An 18,078-nucleotide genomic window follows, 5' to 3' on the forward strand; every position below is an offset into this window, starting at 1 on the left:
ATGCACTACTACTACTTTTTAATCTTGTTAATGAACCATTTCTATATTTATTACTTATTCAACTTACAAATATTGCATATGGATTTGCATTGATATGAAAAAATGGCTGTAACTGTGTATTTCCTGATAAATTGATATTTTAAGACAGTCATACCTTTTAGTTTACCTTGTTGCAGGCCACATAAAATGACATGGCGGGCCACATTTGGCCCACGGGCCTTGAGTGTGACACATGTGATCTATAGGCTTCGTCAGGTCAAGTGAGCGTGATGATGTTTTTTCTCTATGGTTATGCTTTGATGATCTGGGTGTCCCATGATGCTTTGGGCTAATTTATGATGCTGGTTTTAATTTGGAGGGAGTGACAGCCCCCTCACACCAATCCAATCAGACCCCTCCTCACAGCCAATCACCACGGCCGCTCTCACCTTGACCCCTGCATGACCTGGTCCCATGGGGGAGGTGGGACCATATGCACCAGCAAGAGGCAAATACCTGCCGTCTAACTGCAGTTGTGCACCGGAATTATATATAGAGAACATTTGTCGTGCATTTTTGTAGTTTTAGATAAAGCTACAGTATAAAACTGTGGAGATAAGATATTGGAGCAGAAAACCTAATTCTTGCCCTCACACTGGTCGTAACATTTTCAAGGGGTAGAACAGGCTATAGAGATTGACTTTTGGGAGCATGTTATAACGTTGTTCCCTCATAAAAACATGCCTGAAGAGGTTTTAGATGTTATCCATGCATGTTTGAGTAATTAGCAATCTCTCCTGGGTCCCATTCCAACTCTAACACTACAGTTAACTGTAAGATTCTGTCAAATGATCAGCAAGGCTCCCGTGCTGCAATTTTCCATAAATATACTAAAGCATGATACAAAACAATACAGTGCGACTTGACAAACCTGATGCAATGTGTAGTCATTTCATTAGCAGGGTGCACGCTGTGCTCTGATGGGGTAGTGACTTAGTCTGGAGAACTAAGGGAGGGAGAGACTCTAACACATTTCATTTTAATTTTTGATGCCTAAACATGTTAATGCGATGAATATAGCATTTTCAAAAGGTAAACATGGTGATCTAAATATTATGTGTTAGTGGTTACGACCCCATAAGGTAACACCCCCTCGTTATGTCATGTGTACTCGAGGGAGAAGATGACATGTATGTCTATAGAGAAATATTCAGCAGTTACCATGGTGACAATGCATACATTAGCAAACACAGTCTGATACGTTTTATATGGTCAGAGTGTTCATGGTCCTGTTTAGACGATTTTTAAGAGAAAATGGGAGATTGACTACCGGTAATTGAAAAACTGTTGGCTAATGCTAGCTATCAAATAAGCTAGCTTATTTGAGAGGGAGTAATAGTAAAATCAGCTCTGTTTTTTTCTAGTTTTAAGTTTTATGGTTAGATTTTGTTAAAACAAAACTCAGATTAAAGTGTAATCTGTGTAACAGATTCAGACAGAGTAGTGCCTCCAGTTATTTATATTTGTAGTCACAGGCTCACAGTGCGTTTAAACAGTGCTTATATCTGCTTTCAGTTGTATGGGGTGTGTTCAGTTAAAGACCTGTTGTTGTCCACTCTTGTTAATAATGCATTAAGAAAGTAGTCTGTATTGACCCGTCTAGTGACACTCGGAGCACTACTTTTCAATGTGCACTACTTTTTCACCTGCTGGACATTTGAACGCCACTAAAAATGGCCGGACCCCTATTTAGTGCCCTAGGAAGGGGATAGTGTGGACATTCAGACACAACCATAGTGCTGCTAAATGAAACAATATTTTTATATAAAGACAGTTTAAACTTGTGAATCACGACTTTAATCTGCCTTTTTACATATAAATACCAAAGAAAAATGAATCTTCAGCTCACTCACTAACTTCTCCTTTCTGTTGTTCTCTCATATAAATCCATATAATCTAAATAACACGATTAGTCAACTAATACAAATTTTGGTCGAGAAAGACACAATCGCCTGATTAATTGACCAAATGACAGTGTCAGAGAGCAATTGGCCCTGCAGCCTTAGAGCCAGATCACGTCACTACACATATTCCCATACACTCCTCTGAGCTCTAACCCTCTCTGTAGAAACTATTACATCCACAGCCAATGGAGTCAATGAAATGCAGTGAGCAGGAAAGCACAATATCCACAGAGTCTCCACTTTTACAAAGAGACTGTGAGCTGTGACAGAGGATATATTCATCCAGTTATCAGCAAGTTTGCCTTTGCTTTGAATTGGGCATGCAGTGCAGTCCTTAAACTATACCTTACTTTTAAATATGATGGTAATAGTTGAACGTCTATTGATCTCAAATAATCAAGAATCTCAAATGAGTCATTATGTTGATGTTAATTTTCAATTTTGTATACAATATCATTTTTTGTCTGTTTGGTCCTTTGGTCAGGATCTTACACAGAGGTAGTGGTGCTACAACATACCCTCTCTCATACACACACATAGGGCTGTCAAAAGTATCAAAACTAGATACTGATTTTAGTAGGTCAAAAAGTCACTATCACAGGACAAAGCCTTTCCTGAATAGCTTTAAAATGATCTTGAGCTGTACCAGAACAAGTAAGGCCTAGTATACGCTCATGGACCACTATGGAACCTCCCTGGACGACTGAGGGATTACACAGATATAAGGCCTGTGAACAATATACAAATATATTACAGTGCTTACAAAATGTTCTGTCTCCCACAAGACAGTGTCATTTCTTACTCAGACATAACGTTACATTTTGGCCAAGGTCACATTTCGCACTTCTTCACAATAGCTTCTTTGAAACAGAACGAGTAAAACCCACCCTGAGATGATTAAAAACACTGGTGTAATCGCAAATTGTTAGACTCTGCATTTGATTCTACATGGACTTTGCATTTGATTCTGCTTTGAATTTTGCTGTACGCTGCCTTTAACCCGACTGTAAAATAAAAATCTACAGAACGATTCCCGAGCCTCTGCGCCTGTTCTTCTGCAACAGAACAGAAACCGACAGGCCACATGGTAATATAAAAGAAAGTGCTACCATTAAATACTGAAAAGCACATACTGTCTAAATAGAGATCGTGACAACACTACACACACATTTATTCACGCTCATTGACACATGTCTCCCTCCTAATCGCACTCTCACAGTACATGTGTCTGACCCCTGGATGCGTTCTGCGTGGTGCATTTCCTACATTTACCAAGCACATTTGATGCCCCAGAACATGATCAGCGGGACGTGCTTTTGAGCGAGGAACTAAACATGTTTTTGTTGAATTAGAGCCTGATCAGACTGCAGCATGCCATCTCCTGTGGAATGGGTTCACACAGAGCAGTGTTGAAGACCTCAAAGAAGCTCCAGGGGGCCCAGGTCTGAAAGGATGTTTTCAGTCGTCAATAAGGGTGGTTTTAGCAGCTACAGCCAATTGCCTTAAAACTCTGTCTCTTCTCACTATCAGTGTTTCTTAGTAAAAGGGACTAAATAAATAGTGCAACACTGGGCACTGATGTCGTGTTACTTTGCACAGACTAAATGAACAGATAAAGTGGACACATGGACTCCTTTGAATAATTCCAACTACTTCAGGTCCAGTATTACACAAAATTGTCTTGTGAGCTTTAACCCATGTTATAATGCTGCTACCTGCTCAAAAACATGCCTGGAGTTGTGTTGTTTTTTTTTTTCATTCACATGTTTTAGTATTTCTGGATACTTAGGCTGTCTGTATCTCCAAAGCTCAAAATGTTCTGTTCCACTTTGTGATGCCAGGAAATGGTAGTTTTCAAGTTAACAGTCTCCTTTTACCTTTAGTTCAGTAAAGATTGTAAATTCCAGGGCTGAAATTACCCAAATGATTCTAGTGAAGGCGTGTGGAGTTTAAAAACACAGTGGAGCATTTCTTGTTTTATCACATGACATTACAAGGTGTGTTTTCAGTTTTTATGTTAAACACGTGTGAATGCCTTTCGACACCTGTGCATTTGGTATTTCACATTTACAACACTAATTCTAAGCACTTCATTAAAGATGCACTGTGTTACTTTTCTGGTGTTCCGGGTTCCACCATCTGCTTGTCTCCATGGAGATGTTATTGCTAAAATATTCCACATTATAGTATTAAATGTATCTATGTCCACAAAGACAGAAGATAAGCAAGTGGCCCCCATATTTCAAGGTAATTTATTAGCACAATTAAAGCTACAGTATGTAACTTATTAGCTAAAAAGTAGACTAAAACAAAGCTTTTTTTTGTTGTTTTTTTCATTTTGTCTGTTTGTCGCACTGGAAAAAACATGTTCTTACAGTGAGCAGGTTTGCATCTCCACAAACCTGACTCATAATTGGCTATAATCTTCCATAATCTGGCAGAAAATGAAGAATAAAGATTACATTAAAGCAGTGATACTAAAATTTCAACTCAATTTTGATACCAAGGAATGGACTCGATACTTTATACGGACAATAGAATGGGATTTACACCATTAAATCAAAGGACTTTCTGTAACTGAATGTGACTTTTTTAGTATCGATTCCGCTCAAATGACTCTCTAATTTTGATACTAGTTTCAGTATCGACTAGTATCTGCTTTTCGATACATTTGACAGCCCTTGTTTAGACAGGATCTCCTCCATAGTAAAACGTTGGTCATAATAAAATCACTTCACACATTCGGCTTGTGTCCACCTCAGGAGCCAAATGAGCAGGCCATCATTTACTCATACGCACGGTAATTCTCCCAAGCACTGAGCCGTGGCCAGGCAATCAATGCAGGTTAGATAAGGAGCGGTCAGTCTGCAGCAGCTCTTTATCACGTATGAAGTCCAAATATTCCACTGTGACTCTCTATTCTGCGCTGGTTATGAAAAAGAAATTAGCCCAAAATATTTAGCATATCACCCTTAGACTGTATATATAAATGGACACGGCTAATCTGCAAGCCGCCGCAATCCAAATAGGAAGTGAGCACGGGCGCGCTTCCGGCTCCATCAACTCCAATGGCTCCAATTCACTTTGTATTGAGAAACTGTCACCCCTCTCTCTGTAACTGCTGCTGTCAGACTCCTTATTTTGGTTTTAAAATGCTCGTATTAACCCGCTCCCTCTAGGGTTAGCGCCAGGTTTGATTGACAGCACTGCTAAGCGTCCATTCCCATCGAAACCAGTGGTGCGGGTGGGAAACAGCATTATCTTCAACAGCCTCGCTCCGGATTGGCTCTTTGGTTGCTATGATACTCGCAGTCGGAATTCCAAATATGGAACTAGCCTCGATGAGCTTCATTTGACTGGAGCCGAACGCTACGGGCGACGTCACACTCACTTAGTCCACTTCTTTAGACAGTCTATGATATCAACACACCGCCGTTCTGTCACTATCGTTCACAGTCCTCGTTATGCTAATCCGAGCAGGAACATGGCGAGCATTCAGAAGCTCAGGTCCATCTGAACTTTGAACTTTATATATATAGAGAGTTTTATGAGTGGATATCACAATGTAATGCGCATCTACATGTTCAAAATAAAAAGGAATCAACATTACAAAGTTCTATAAGGTCTATAGTTTGTTTAACTGTAACAGATTTGGTGATGAGGTTTATGGTTAATGTCTCTGTAATTACTGGGCCTATCCACATGAAACAAAAACTGGCACAAAGTTCAACGTCATATCTCTCAGGATAAATAAAAAGTTTCAGAAAGTGATGCCATTATTCAGCCCCAAAGACGTGATTGTTGTCAGTAGAACAGACTTTATGTTATAAGGACTTTATATGGCAGGTTTGTGCAGCCAGTCTCTATAATGAGGCAATAATGATAAGATTCAACATTTGCAGATTATAAGTTTGGATAATTACTTAAAAAATAGTGAATCTCCCATAGAGTTATATTGCCCCACTGCCCTTCATCTGAAATTGTAAAATGTGAACACAACAAGACATAGACCGATATATAGATTAGCCCGATTTATTGTGCTGATATTTTTTACTTTTTTGTCATATCAGCTATAGGCCGATATTTTGTTTTGGTCAATCTGCTGCCTAAAAAATACACACAAAGCTTTATATTAACACTTTAATATGAAGAGATACGGTAACTGCACAAAACGTGACCACGCAGCTTTCTTAGTTTGTGATAAAAATGCTGCGGGTGAGTTTGTAGTAAATTTAAATTACAACAGTTGGGGAAAAATAATCAAAATCAGCCCAACATATTGGCCTAAAAATGTCAGCAGCAGTAAGTTGCTCTGTATTCTCAACAATCGGTATTGGCAGCGGCCATGAAAAAACACATATCGGTCGATCTCTAAACACAACCTATTCTATTCATTTCAGTTTGTGGATGTGAGGAGTCCTAAATTAAAGACTTTGGATTCCTCCTTATTAAAGACGCTGTATGTGCCATCTAAATCTAAAAAGTGTGTTTTTACTATGGTAACACCGAACTGTGAGATTTGGAAGTTACTCTCCTCATTTTGCACCAGAGTAGGTTTCAATTTCTTGCTATTTCTGAAACAGAGTCTTACCAAAGTTCATCCATGCGTGACCAGCAAAAACACACTCATTTTAAATGGAGTTGTCATCTACACTCTCGCTGCGCTCTCTCTCCTCTCACTGCAGCCAGTATCGCACAAACTGCTTTTACACCCATATAAAATGTGCATATTTGCAGAATTTGCATCAGAAAATAGTGTTGTTACGATGCTATTCAAACTTGATTTCTAAGGAATAGACTTGATACTCAATGCTAATTCTGATATATCACTATACCAATATACACAATATCACTATGACAATTGAAATCTTTTATATTACCATGTGTCCAGGTCCAGGTAGGTTCCATAGTGGTCCATGGGTGTATACTAGTCTATGTGTCTTATACTTGTTCTGATACAGCCCAAGATCATTCTAAACATATTCATTTATGTCCTGTGAATGTGACTTTTGACCAATACCTGCACAAATGAGTATCTAGTTTTAGTATTTCTGACTGATTTTAATACTTCTGACAACCCTAGTTTCTATCCAAGCATTCAAGCGCAGAGGTGGGTGTTGGTTAATTACTGGTGTGCTCCATACGTTTGTGTCTTGTGTAAAGTTAGCAGGTTCTATAAACTAAAATAATACTTCAGAATCAGATCAGCCTATGTTTTACCACCAAGCAAAATGCTCCTGCCTTCATCTTTGCACTGAGGTTGAAAAAGAATGACCGCTGAAGTCCTGCAAAACTTGTCAACAACACTGGACAAGCATAAACTTTCCCTGAGTTCCTCTTCTAATGAAGACTGGACAGCGTGTGCGTGTCTCTGGGCAAGTCATTATGGCCAACATCTAAGCCTGTCACGAAAAATATTATATTGACTTTTGGGGTCAGTATTTATCTTGTGTAATTTTTATTTATACTGGTGAAGGCATTTTTTGTTATTTTTCTATACTCTGATTAAATCTGAGCTGGAGAGAGTTGAGTAAATAGCCTCTATGATTCAATATAGATATAAACTAAGTACTTAAGTGTTTCATTCTTAAACTTAAAATTTATTGTTATTGTCTATAGGGGAAATTTGTCACTATCACATGAACACATCACGCCCAACACAGCTTAAGAGTCAATAAATAAGTTAAAATCTCTGCTACATTTCAATGATGCTTATTTAGCAAACCATGTGCATTTGACACAAATGATCCTATTCTGTTTTACACCTTCTTTGTTGCTAAAGGCAACTGTACTGATGACCTGATGGCATTAAGTTAAACTCATCACACAGAGGAGGCTCAGCATCACTAGTGATTGACTTCTGTGCACAGCAGACAGGGAACAGGAGGGACAAGTCCAATTCTGCTATTTATTTGAAGTAGCTTGTGTTTTTTTAAACAATAATGTACATTTTGAATCATTTTAGGGGGGTAAGCTTGTTCTAGAGTTAGGGTCAGTGGCATAAATTTCTTTCAATATTATTATTTATCTTTTTTTTTTTTTTTAAGCAATACATCATACTTAAAAATGTGCTATCCTGACAGGCCTATCAACATCTTTAGTTTTTCGCCTGAATGTCACACAGTGATGGGATTATTTAGGCTTTGTCCATCCCTTGTGTGCACTCTGATTCTGTGCAGGTGTAGTCTGACGGTCATGTGGGTTTTATATTTGCTTCATGAGCTTATGTGGTTAAATGCATTACCACCTACCAAAATGCACTTTGACTGTTATGCGCTTAAATCAAAATCCACCTGAAGCCAGCGAATAAACGTTTATGCGAATTACAGGTTCTAAATGCGACATTTTGCATTTCCACCTCCTGTTACTTATGTAATACTTCAAAATGCGCATTAAAAATAAGGTGATGGAAATGCAGTTAATGTCACTTAGACCCTCACAAAGTTTGTAAACAAATACATTCTATAGTCATGATAGCAAAAGGGAATATAGAGCTGCACAATATATTGCAAAAGTATCAATATAGTGATATTGAGACAATGATTAATATCATAACAAACTGAATATACCGCAGTATCATCAAGGCTATAGGTACATTTTACAATATCGTGCAGCCCTAATTAATTCATGAATTAATCAATGGATTTATATAGCACCTTTCATGTCACCCAAAGCACTTTACACTGCATTATAAATTTACTCCACACAGTGGTGATAAGCTACTGTTGCAGCCACAGCTGCCATGGGGCAGACTTGCCCGAAGCAAAGCTGTAAATCTGTGCCATCAGCTGCCTCCAGCCACCACCAACATTCACACACACACCACATTTCACAATAGGGATGGGACAATAAACAATAATATTTTTTATCATGATATATGGGGTCGACAATAATCATTCGTGGGACATTTTATATAATCATGATAATCACAGAGATAATCATCTTTATATCACCAGAATGTCCACAAACAAGTTACTTAGCCAAGATGCTTCAAGAAACCACTAACCCACTAACACACACATTCACCCTACTGTTTGTGTACACACAGACACTGGAGGTGAAGTGGGATCAGTGTCTTGCCCAAGGACACAACAACAGCTTTTATTTGTGGGAGCTGGACTCTCCAACCTGTGGGTCAGTGGACCTGACCGCACTAACAATGATGTTTATGTCGAGGGCGGGATTCGACCCACCAACCTTCAGATCAGTGGACAAACACCAACTGAGCTAGTGTCGTTCAATTAGATTATTGTTGTTTTCACTTATAAGCAAATACAATTATATAAAAATGGTTTAAATATGGAACCTATTCATAATAATATTAAAATTATAATTATTCATGTCCATAGTGTTTTCAAAGTGTCAGAAACTTTAATAATTATCATGATATAATCCTTAATCGCAGTTATTTTGGCTGATAATTGTGACAACAAATTTCAAAATCGTCCCATGCTTAATTCATACTAGTCTATGTGGGTGAAGTGTCTTGCCTAAGGACAGAACACCGGTGTTTGCCACTTGCATCTCTCTCTGGCACCTGGAATTTCCATCCAAATACTAACCAGACCTGGCCCTGCTTAGCTTTTGAGATCTGTTAAGAAGTGGCTGTATATCTGTTTAGTTTTTCTAGGCTTGCCACAAAGTCCTAGTGGAACATAACACATTTTCAGTGGAAGAGTTAGGATTAGCCTCAGCACATCACAGAATATGAAAAATAGATGGTTTTGGTAAGAAAAAAAAAAACAACGCAACATTCAAGCATCTTTAGCAAACATTAACTAACATATTTGACTATTTCTGTTTATTTAATGTGCTCTAATTAAATACACCGGATGAAGGTTTAGGTTTTATAGATATATTCTTCACTGTACACACTGACTCATTACATACTATATAAAAATACATTGCTACAATTACATTTTTCACAGCACACTGTAGTGAGTTTTACTAAAAATACAAAAAAAAAAAAAAAAAAAAATGTATGATGTCTCTTTCACTTTTTCCTCTGTTACAGATTTTGAACATTCTGATGACAGTATTTCAAAGGGTCTACTGCTCCCCATGGCCACATGGAGCAGCTCACCAGAGCGTCATACGTAATGTAATGTAACACATCAACAGCTGGGTAAAAACACTATCAACGCAACTCACACAAGCAGAACTGCAAACACACTAATGTACGCATAACGAAAATGGCTCTGCAGACAGCACCAAAACTAATGAGCTCCAATCTAATTACACCCATTTCCTCACCACTTTTCAGACCTTTGTCCCCAAAACATCCATCCAACTATACAACATTTCAGGGTCTATATTATTCTGTTTTCTGATCTACGTTATAATGTTATTTCTTCATCAAAAATATAACTCAAGTTGTGTGTTTCATTCACACATGTTTAACACACAAATCCTGCACATTTAGTTCTTCCCTGTTCCACCTTGTGATGTCATGTGGTAATACAGGAAGTGCTCCAGTGTGTTTTTAAACTCTATACACCTCCACTAGAATGATTTGGATGATTTCAGCCATAGACTTGTATTGTATCACTATCTACTGAACTAAAGGTAAAAGATACCTGCTTGAAAACAACCACTCCATGACATCACAATGTGGAACAAAACATTTTGAGCTTTGGAGATGTTGACAGACTAATAATAAAGTGTTACTCAAACATGTGTGAATGAAACAAAACACAACTCCAGGTACATTCTAACGTGGCTTAAAGCTCACAAGAGTCAATTTTTCGTAATATAATATTAACTGTGTCTGATGGACAGTTTGTCACCTGTTTGTCTCCATGGACATGTTAATGCCTTGTCTGAAATGTTCCACTGTTTGGGATTAAACCTATGTCCACGGAATCCAGCAGATAATGCCACCAAAAATGCATGTTTTTAATGGGTTAATACACCTGTAATTTTTTAAAACAAAAATATGATTTTTAAGTTTAATGCCATACTGTGGAACATTACAAGGCAAAGTTATTTAGTGCATGTTTAATTGACAGGATCTCTCAAAGTGGTACATTATGCAAAATTAACCTTTTGAGCTTTATACCATGTTGTAATGTTGGTTCCATCAAAAACATGTCTGAAGAGTTTTAGATGTCATCAATGCATGTTTGAGTATTTTAGTGATCTCTCCTGGGCACTTTGAACCCTCCTTACAGTTAGCTGTAAGTTTTGTCTAATGCTCAACCCACAAGCCTACGTCACCCATGCTCCCAATGACAGTTTTCCATAAATATATTTAAAAAAAAACTAGATACAAAACAATACACTACAACTTCATAAACCTGATGTGATGTGCAGTAATTTCATTAGTGTCATGCATAGAGCTCTGAAGAAGGACTGACTTTTGACTCGAAGAAAAGTGAAACTTAAAATATGTTAATATGTTGTTTTTCGGTGAATATAGCATTTTCAAACAATAAAAGGTAACATGGTGATCTTAATGTTTTATGTGTTTGCTATTAGTACCCCCTTGAAGTGAAATATCCGCTCTAATCGCCTCATATTTGTTTAACTGAGTTGGAGGCAGGTGAAATATCAAGAGATAATCTGCAGATTTTGTGGTGTAGTTGAATAAATATTGTGGGATCATGGACGATGTGTATTAGAATTTAAATCATCAGGTACAACATGAATAGATTTTCTAATTCGATGTTTGTTGTGAAACACCATATGGTGGACACATGAGCACTGGCTCCTGCTCCATCTGACAGATCAACATTCAACAGTCTAAAACAGCACTGCTGACTAAATACAAACATTTTTTGTCATCCATGAGCACAAAAATCTGAGACTTTTTGAGTGGCCAGGGCCACAGAGTCCTACCTGAGAGTGAAGTGGTCCACAGAGGAGTTGGGCATGAGGTACAGGTAGATCCTCAGCATCTCTCCAGGCCTCAGAGGTTTATCAGGCAGCCTCAGGAACATGTTCTTATCCAGCTGCTTGTCCACCAGCTGCTGCTCCTGGCCCGCCTGGTACAGACTGATGCTTCCTATGCGCAGGAGGGGGTGCTGTGCGGCCCCCATGCCCCCGCGGTGTCCCGGGCCCTCACTGCAGCCTCCGTCTATCCCGGCCTCATGTAGGGTGTAGTAGAGCTCAGCTTGCAGGGTCTCACTCACTCCCTCCAGTAGGGCCTCTGCAGAGCCCTTCCTCCGGCCCAGGGGAGCCACGTTAGTGTTGAACCAGGACTGGGGCAAGTCAAGCTGGGCCAAGCACTGTGCCAGGCTCCCTTTCATCCTGCAGGAGGTTTTGATTTCCCGTACATCCCTGAAGGCATGCAGTCGGACACAGGGAAGCTTATCTTGTACCCTGAAGTCATCCCAGTCTCGTCCAGCGATGTAGAAGAAGACCTGCACCGTGGGGCTGGAGGAGAAGACCCTCGTCTGGACAATAAACGCTCGGACTTTCCAGTTGACAGTCAGGGTCCCGGGGATGTCCAGGGGACTGGCCGGCTGCAGCAGCTCCTTGCTCAGGGCCTGGTCGCGGGTGAAGGGCCCAAAGGTGATGTTGATGGCCGGCAGCTCTTTAGTCTGGAACACCACAAAGCTCTCGGCCCGCTGCAGAGGGTGACCCGTGCTGGGGGAGGTCCTCTCACCGGCCCCACCTCCAGCCCGCTCATGAGGCGAAGTCTCCCTGAGGAAGAAGGCCAGCTGGGCGTTGGACAGTTTGAAGTGTGCGGGAAGGTAGAGGCTGGGGGGCGGTGGGGGGGCGAGCATGGAGGTGCTGAGGAGCGCCTCACTGGAGGGAGCCATTTTACCTCCGACAGCTGAGGACACAGAAGACACATCAGGTCAGACTTACAGTACCTAGAACAAGGCTCAAAGTCGATACTCGCTAATATGGCGTTACGGATACCCATATATATTCACATTCAGGATTTCAAAGTTTCATGTAGGATAACCAGGCATTAGTTAACTTAATCTATTATACTCTTTATGGTTTTGGCTTGAGCTCAAGTTAGATTTTGTGTTTAGGATTTTTGTGTTTGCAGTCACTAGGCTTCACTTCAGATAACCAAAACAGTGAAAACATTTATTCGATATTATTTTTTATGAGCAATTACCCTCACTGCAGGGAAAAAAAACAAAAAACTAAACATGAGAAAGTGACAGAAATGTGAGCTAAATAACACACTCATTATTAACCAGAGCTGTGTCTCTTAGTGATTTGTAAAGATAAAACAAACACTACAGTGATACAACTTAAGATAACCTTTTTGAATGATAAAGTATACTTAATGTGACACAAACATTGCCTGAGATCTCCGGTACATCTCCAATACTTTACAAAGATGCCAATCAGAGACACACAAGGTCCATCTGTATCAAAACAGATATGGCTGCTTGTAAGAAAAACTAAACTCATTATTTATACCCATAATGTATCTGATTATGTTACTATGAAACCACAAAAATCTTCATAACCAAAACATTTTACAACGCGTCTAGAGTCACGGGCAAAACATGCTTCTTTTCTACTCAAATAAAATTGGAAAATGCGTTTTACTATGGCTGAAAGAAGGAAAAAACCTAATCGTTATTTTTCTGACAAGCAAATTGCGATTAGACTTGTAATTTATGTTTTAATAACCGAATCCTGCTCAAATTTCACATTTTAAACGCAACCAGAAGAACTGACATAAAGACTCAAATACTAACTAATACAAGAATCACTCATCTAAAGTTAGCAGTTTTTATGTAGAATAAAACAGGGGATTTTATCTGTGTAAGAAATTATTGTACTTCAAAAGCTGCAGCCTTAGAGATTTGCCAGTTGTGTCCATTCAATTTGCAATTTCGATTTGATTGCGAATAATCCTGCAGCTCTACTTTTTCCTGACACAGTACTTGAGTAAAATGACAATATTACTAAAGTATAATTTTTGTCTGCTCTGCTCCGCTCTGTGCACAGGCCATAAGACTAGATTAAAGCAGGGACTGGGACGTGGGCTTGGTCAAATGCTATAGTCAAGCCAGAGCTCAATATTTAGTCAATATGCTTCTATATAACTGTGCTGAATAGTTAATGCCTTCCCAGAAGCAGAGGTCCATTCCGGTTTGGAGGAGCAGACAGGAGGCCTTACTCACATAACACAGCGATGTCTCAAAAACGAAAAATGAAACTAATTAAATATGTTAACACAAAAATTCAAAGCAATACAAGGTAATGTGTTGATTTAAATATGTAATTAATACCATGCAGAAGGCTATGTCCTCAATACATTTTATTCATGGAGACCAAAGTCCATTTCGACCCTTCACAGTGCTGTAAAAGCAGCTCTTAATAACATCGTTTTAAGTCTGCACGGCTACAATACCCAAGGTCTCAGAATCTAGAGCACGTAAGAACTAAACCAGGTCTAACCATGTCAAAAAAAATCTGGTTTATAATTGGTCTAGGCTTAACAAGGACACATGTCTGAGCCAAGCCAGGTCTAAAACAGGACTAACACAAGCACGGCACTAAAGGCACATCCATGACCACCAGTGTTTTGTTCTGATTTGAGCTCAGATCCACCCTGATGCAGTGTTGGTTTGATCCTGCTCTAGTCTTGGTTTTGTCCTGGTTTATTCCCAATGCAGTGGTGGAAAGAGTACTGAAAATTTGCATGAAAAAAATACAACTTAAAGTACAAGTTACTTTATAAAATCACTATAGACGCAATCATTAGATCAGACTTTGTGCAAAACTTAATCTTTTTTCTGTCCAATCAGAGCAGGTGATGCTGGTATGTGCATTTCTCGGTACACAACGGAACAAAAACAGCCATGGATTGGTACAACTGGGACTGGGAATTACATAGCTAGAAGTTCAAGTACAGGTGTAAAAAGCTACTCAAAAAAGCACAATTGCCCTAAAATGTACTTAAATACAGTAATGTAAGCATTTGTAGTTAGTTACTTTCTACCCTGGTCCTAACATCGTGTGTGAATGTGCAACTCTGAACGAACATAAACATGCTTCTAATTAGGAATAGCCCAACACATGTCCAACCCAGGACTTAACCAGGGATCAGTAGACCTATTTAAATAAGATGTAGCTTATCGGCCTCTCGTTTCAGTTGCTGAGTTTCACATGACATCACGACATTACACAGTCCAATCACATTTAATACAGACAAGAGCAGCTAAAATGTATATCATTAAAATGCAGATTTGTGTTGTGACACAGTGAGTTCTTGGGTCAAGACAAAATGCAAATCCGTTTCAACATTTGTGAATTTACTTTTCAGATATGTCATGGCAAAGTACATTGTTATCAGTAGGAATCTGAAAATCACAAATGCATAACTGTTATCACTGACAAACTGGGGCCTTAATAGACTTTGTTTAATCACTGCACATAAAGAACGCATTCAATATTCTGCTCACACTAGTTAGCCAATTTCTTTAGGCTATTCATTTTTTTTCTACCAATGATGTAACGACATAACTGTTGCATTGTACTGGTGCGGTTGGGGTTGGCTACATGTTGTTATATTGTAGTGTAATGTAGGCAGTTGTGTACCATAAAGTACATCAGTCACGATAAGATTTTGAAGCTTGATATATTGCTACAGAAATACACTGCGGTAAATGATAATATTGAAACTACTTTATGCCACTGACACAATAAAGATACAGCAGGATAATCCCAGTAAACCATTTTTAAATAGAGTATCATTAAAAGGCATTAGCTGCAACAAATAAATAACAGAATGCTCTATTATAGGTCAATAATTAGTCATTTTCAACCTTTTACAGCTCAAATGTTATTGTATTAAAGCAAAATACCCTAAATCTCCTCGCATTTACAAATACTTGGGTCTAAAATACATTGCTCCAGCTTTCATGTATTGAACGATAAGTTGGTGTAGTATTTATCGTGACAGGCCTACCATGAAGTAAGACACAACCCAAAATGTGATCTTCTGGTTCAAAAATCTGATTTCTGGACTATTTTTAAAACCTTTAAGACATGCAAAACACAAACTCTGATGTCAGCAATCAAAGGCACCATGATCAGAAAGAAACCAGATGATTTTTGTTGTTTCTGTAATTTTAATAGTCTTTTAACTCCCCAAAATCAGTTGATAATCAGATTTAGAGTGGCATGTAACTGCAGCCAGGTCGACAGGTCGATTTAACCAATCAGAGCCAAGTGGGAACTTTCAGAAGAAGCAGATGACTTGAGTTATCTCTGCAAGGGAATATAAACATACTAAGTTTACATGAATCGTGATGAAAATCAAAAAGCGTTATCTGACTCCACAAAGTTTAGTTAATTTGTGCTGTCCTGTGTCATTGTAAAAACCTGTTCATGATGATTTTATATTGGTGTGGACAGTAGAAAACATCATTTATTGGACATGGGGGACATTTTATTGTATTTTACTGCTAATGTTAAAGACGAACTGATAGTCTTATAATGTAATTGTAACGAAATGTGTGTTTTTAATGTGCGTTCACGTGCAGATGGAAAGGAGCAGTAGCTAAATCTGGTACAAATCATGTTTTATTTTGTAAGATTAATTAATTTGTGCATGGTCCCTGACAAATAAAGAAGGAAGGAAGGAAGGAAGGAAGGAAGGAAGGAAGGAAGGAAGAAATGCACATATCCCCAGCGTTAGACTATGTCCCCATCTTTCACGTGACAGAGGCCCACTAAATGGCCAGTGCATGCGCTCCGACTCCAAATGGTAAATCACCTTCCCCTCCAGCACGTTGGTCTAACTGGTAGAGTATTAATATGGGGCTGCTGATAACTCACAGATCCATATTTCTATAGGATATCTGCAGAAGTGGGCCCTGTATAACGCTGGGCTTTGACAAACAGCCTCCCGACACTGTGAAATGGCCCGATTGAATTAACTGTAACGCGCTCAATATGGACAGGACAGACAATGGGCGGGTGGCGTAATGAACGATGGAGGGGTGAGCGGTGCCACGGAGGTCAGCACTAATCACGACTAACTGCCCCGTGTCAAATACCGAGTCACACGCCGGCCAGGAGCGGCGGACAGCCCGGGGAACAACAAGTGACCCGCGGCCACCAGTGCGCCCGTGCTCCAACAGACCGAACAAACAAACCATAAACACGCTCTTTGCAACCTGGAGGCTTGGACTAAAACATGCTGCACAAGTAGGATACACACATGTCCAAACCAGCAGGCAAAAAGGACTAAAGCAGGACTAACTCAAACCCAAACTATAGAAACAATAAACCAAGGTTGCGCACAGATCTGAACTAGGACTAAAGATGAGCAAACAAGAACCAGACAATTGGGACCGGTTTATCTTTGTTAGCCTAAATAAAAGATCAAAAGCCGTGTATGGGCTCGCGCAGGGGCTGTTCACACGCAGAGAACCAGAGTAACAACGCTCCAACTCCGGAACATGGGACTATAATGACATCACAAAGCTATGCGGGCGATTCTCCTGCAGACTGACTTTAACAGAGCACTTGTTTAGAGCAGTGTTTAGCTCTTCTAAAGCCGGGGTTCACACATGTTTGCATGGACTAAACAGCTTGTGTGGACCTGCGCTGTGACGGAGGCGAAATGAGGACAAAGTTATTAAGAACCAAACGGCACAAAATCCACACATACTTATCAGAACGAGCCAGAGCCGCGCGCACACGCACAGCGGCCAGTCCCCACGCGGCCAATCCGACGTTAAAAGTCCCATATTCCCACGGCTTGGATCATCGAAATAACATCCTCCGAATCAAAAGAATCGCTCCACAAACGGGTCCTCCAAAACGCCGCAAACGCACGCCTCGGTGCCGCAGAGAGAAGTCTTCGCGGTTAGCTCCACACACACGTACACCTTCCAGCCTGCTTCTTCCACTGTATTCCCCCCCGTGCTTCGCTCTGCACCGGTACAAAAAAGAAGCAGCGAGCCGAAATCCCCGCTCCGTGTCGCTGGCGATCGCCGGGGTGGGCCGTCCGAAACGCTACAGACAAAGGGTGAAACGCCGCCCAATCGCGCCACACCTCGCCTTCTCATCGACAAACAGCATTTTAGCTCGAGCTGTGCCCATTCATCCTCTCCCCGCGGACGTGTCGGGGCAGATTCGTGTGTGGATGCGTGTGTGTGCGTGTGTCTGTGTGTGTGTTTGCGCGCCGTGCGTAAAAAGGGTCTGC

At 39.9% G+C, this 18,078-nt stretch overlaps 1 protein-coding gene across 1 annotated transcript in view; it reads right to left on the bottom strand.

Moving 5' to 3' along the window:
• Window positions 1-17,778, bottom strand: part of tmem132e (transmembrane protein 132E) — a 116,477-nt gene extending 98,699 nt beyond the window's left edge. The window contains exons 1-2 of the mRNA XM_033978708.2: window positions 17,542-17,778; window positions 11,781-12,720 (exon numbers count right to left, since the gene is read on the bottom strand). Coding sequence (XP_033834599.1) covers window positions 11,781-12,720; window positions 17,542-17,620 — 1,019 coding nt within the window. The 5' untranslated portion in view covers window positions 17,621-17,778. The remainder of the gene's footprint in view (window positions 1-11,780; window positions 12,721-17,541) is intronic.
• Between the last annotated feature and the right edge of the window lie 300 nt (window positions 17,779-18,078).

Source organism: Periophthalmus magnuspinnatus, chromosome 14 (assembly GCF_009829125.3).
Source record: "Periophthalmus magnuspinnatus isolate fPerMag1 chromosome 14, fPerMag1.2.pri, whole genome shotgun sequence".
NCBI lineage: Eukaryota > Metazoa > Chordata > Actinopteri > Gobiiformes > Gobiidae > Periophthalmus > Periophthalmus magnuspinnatus.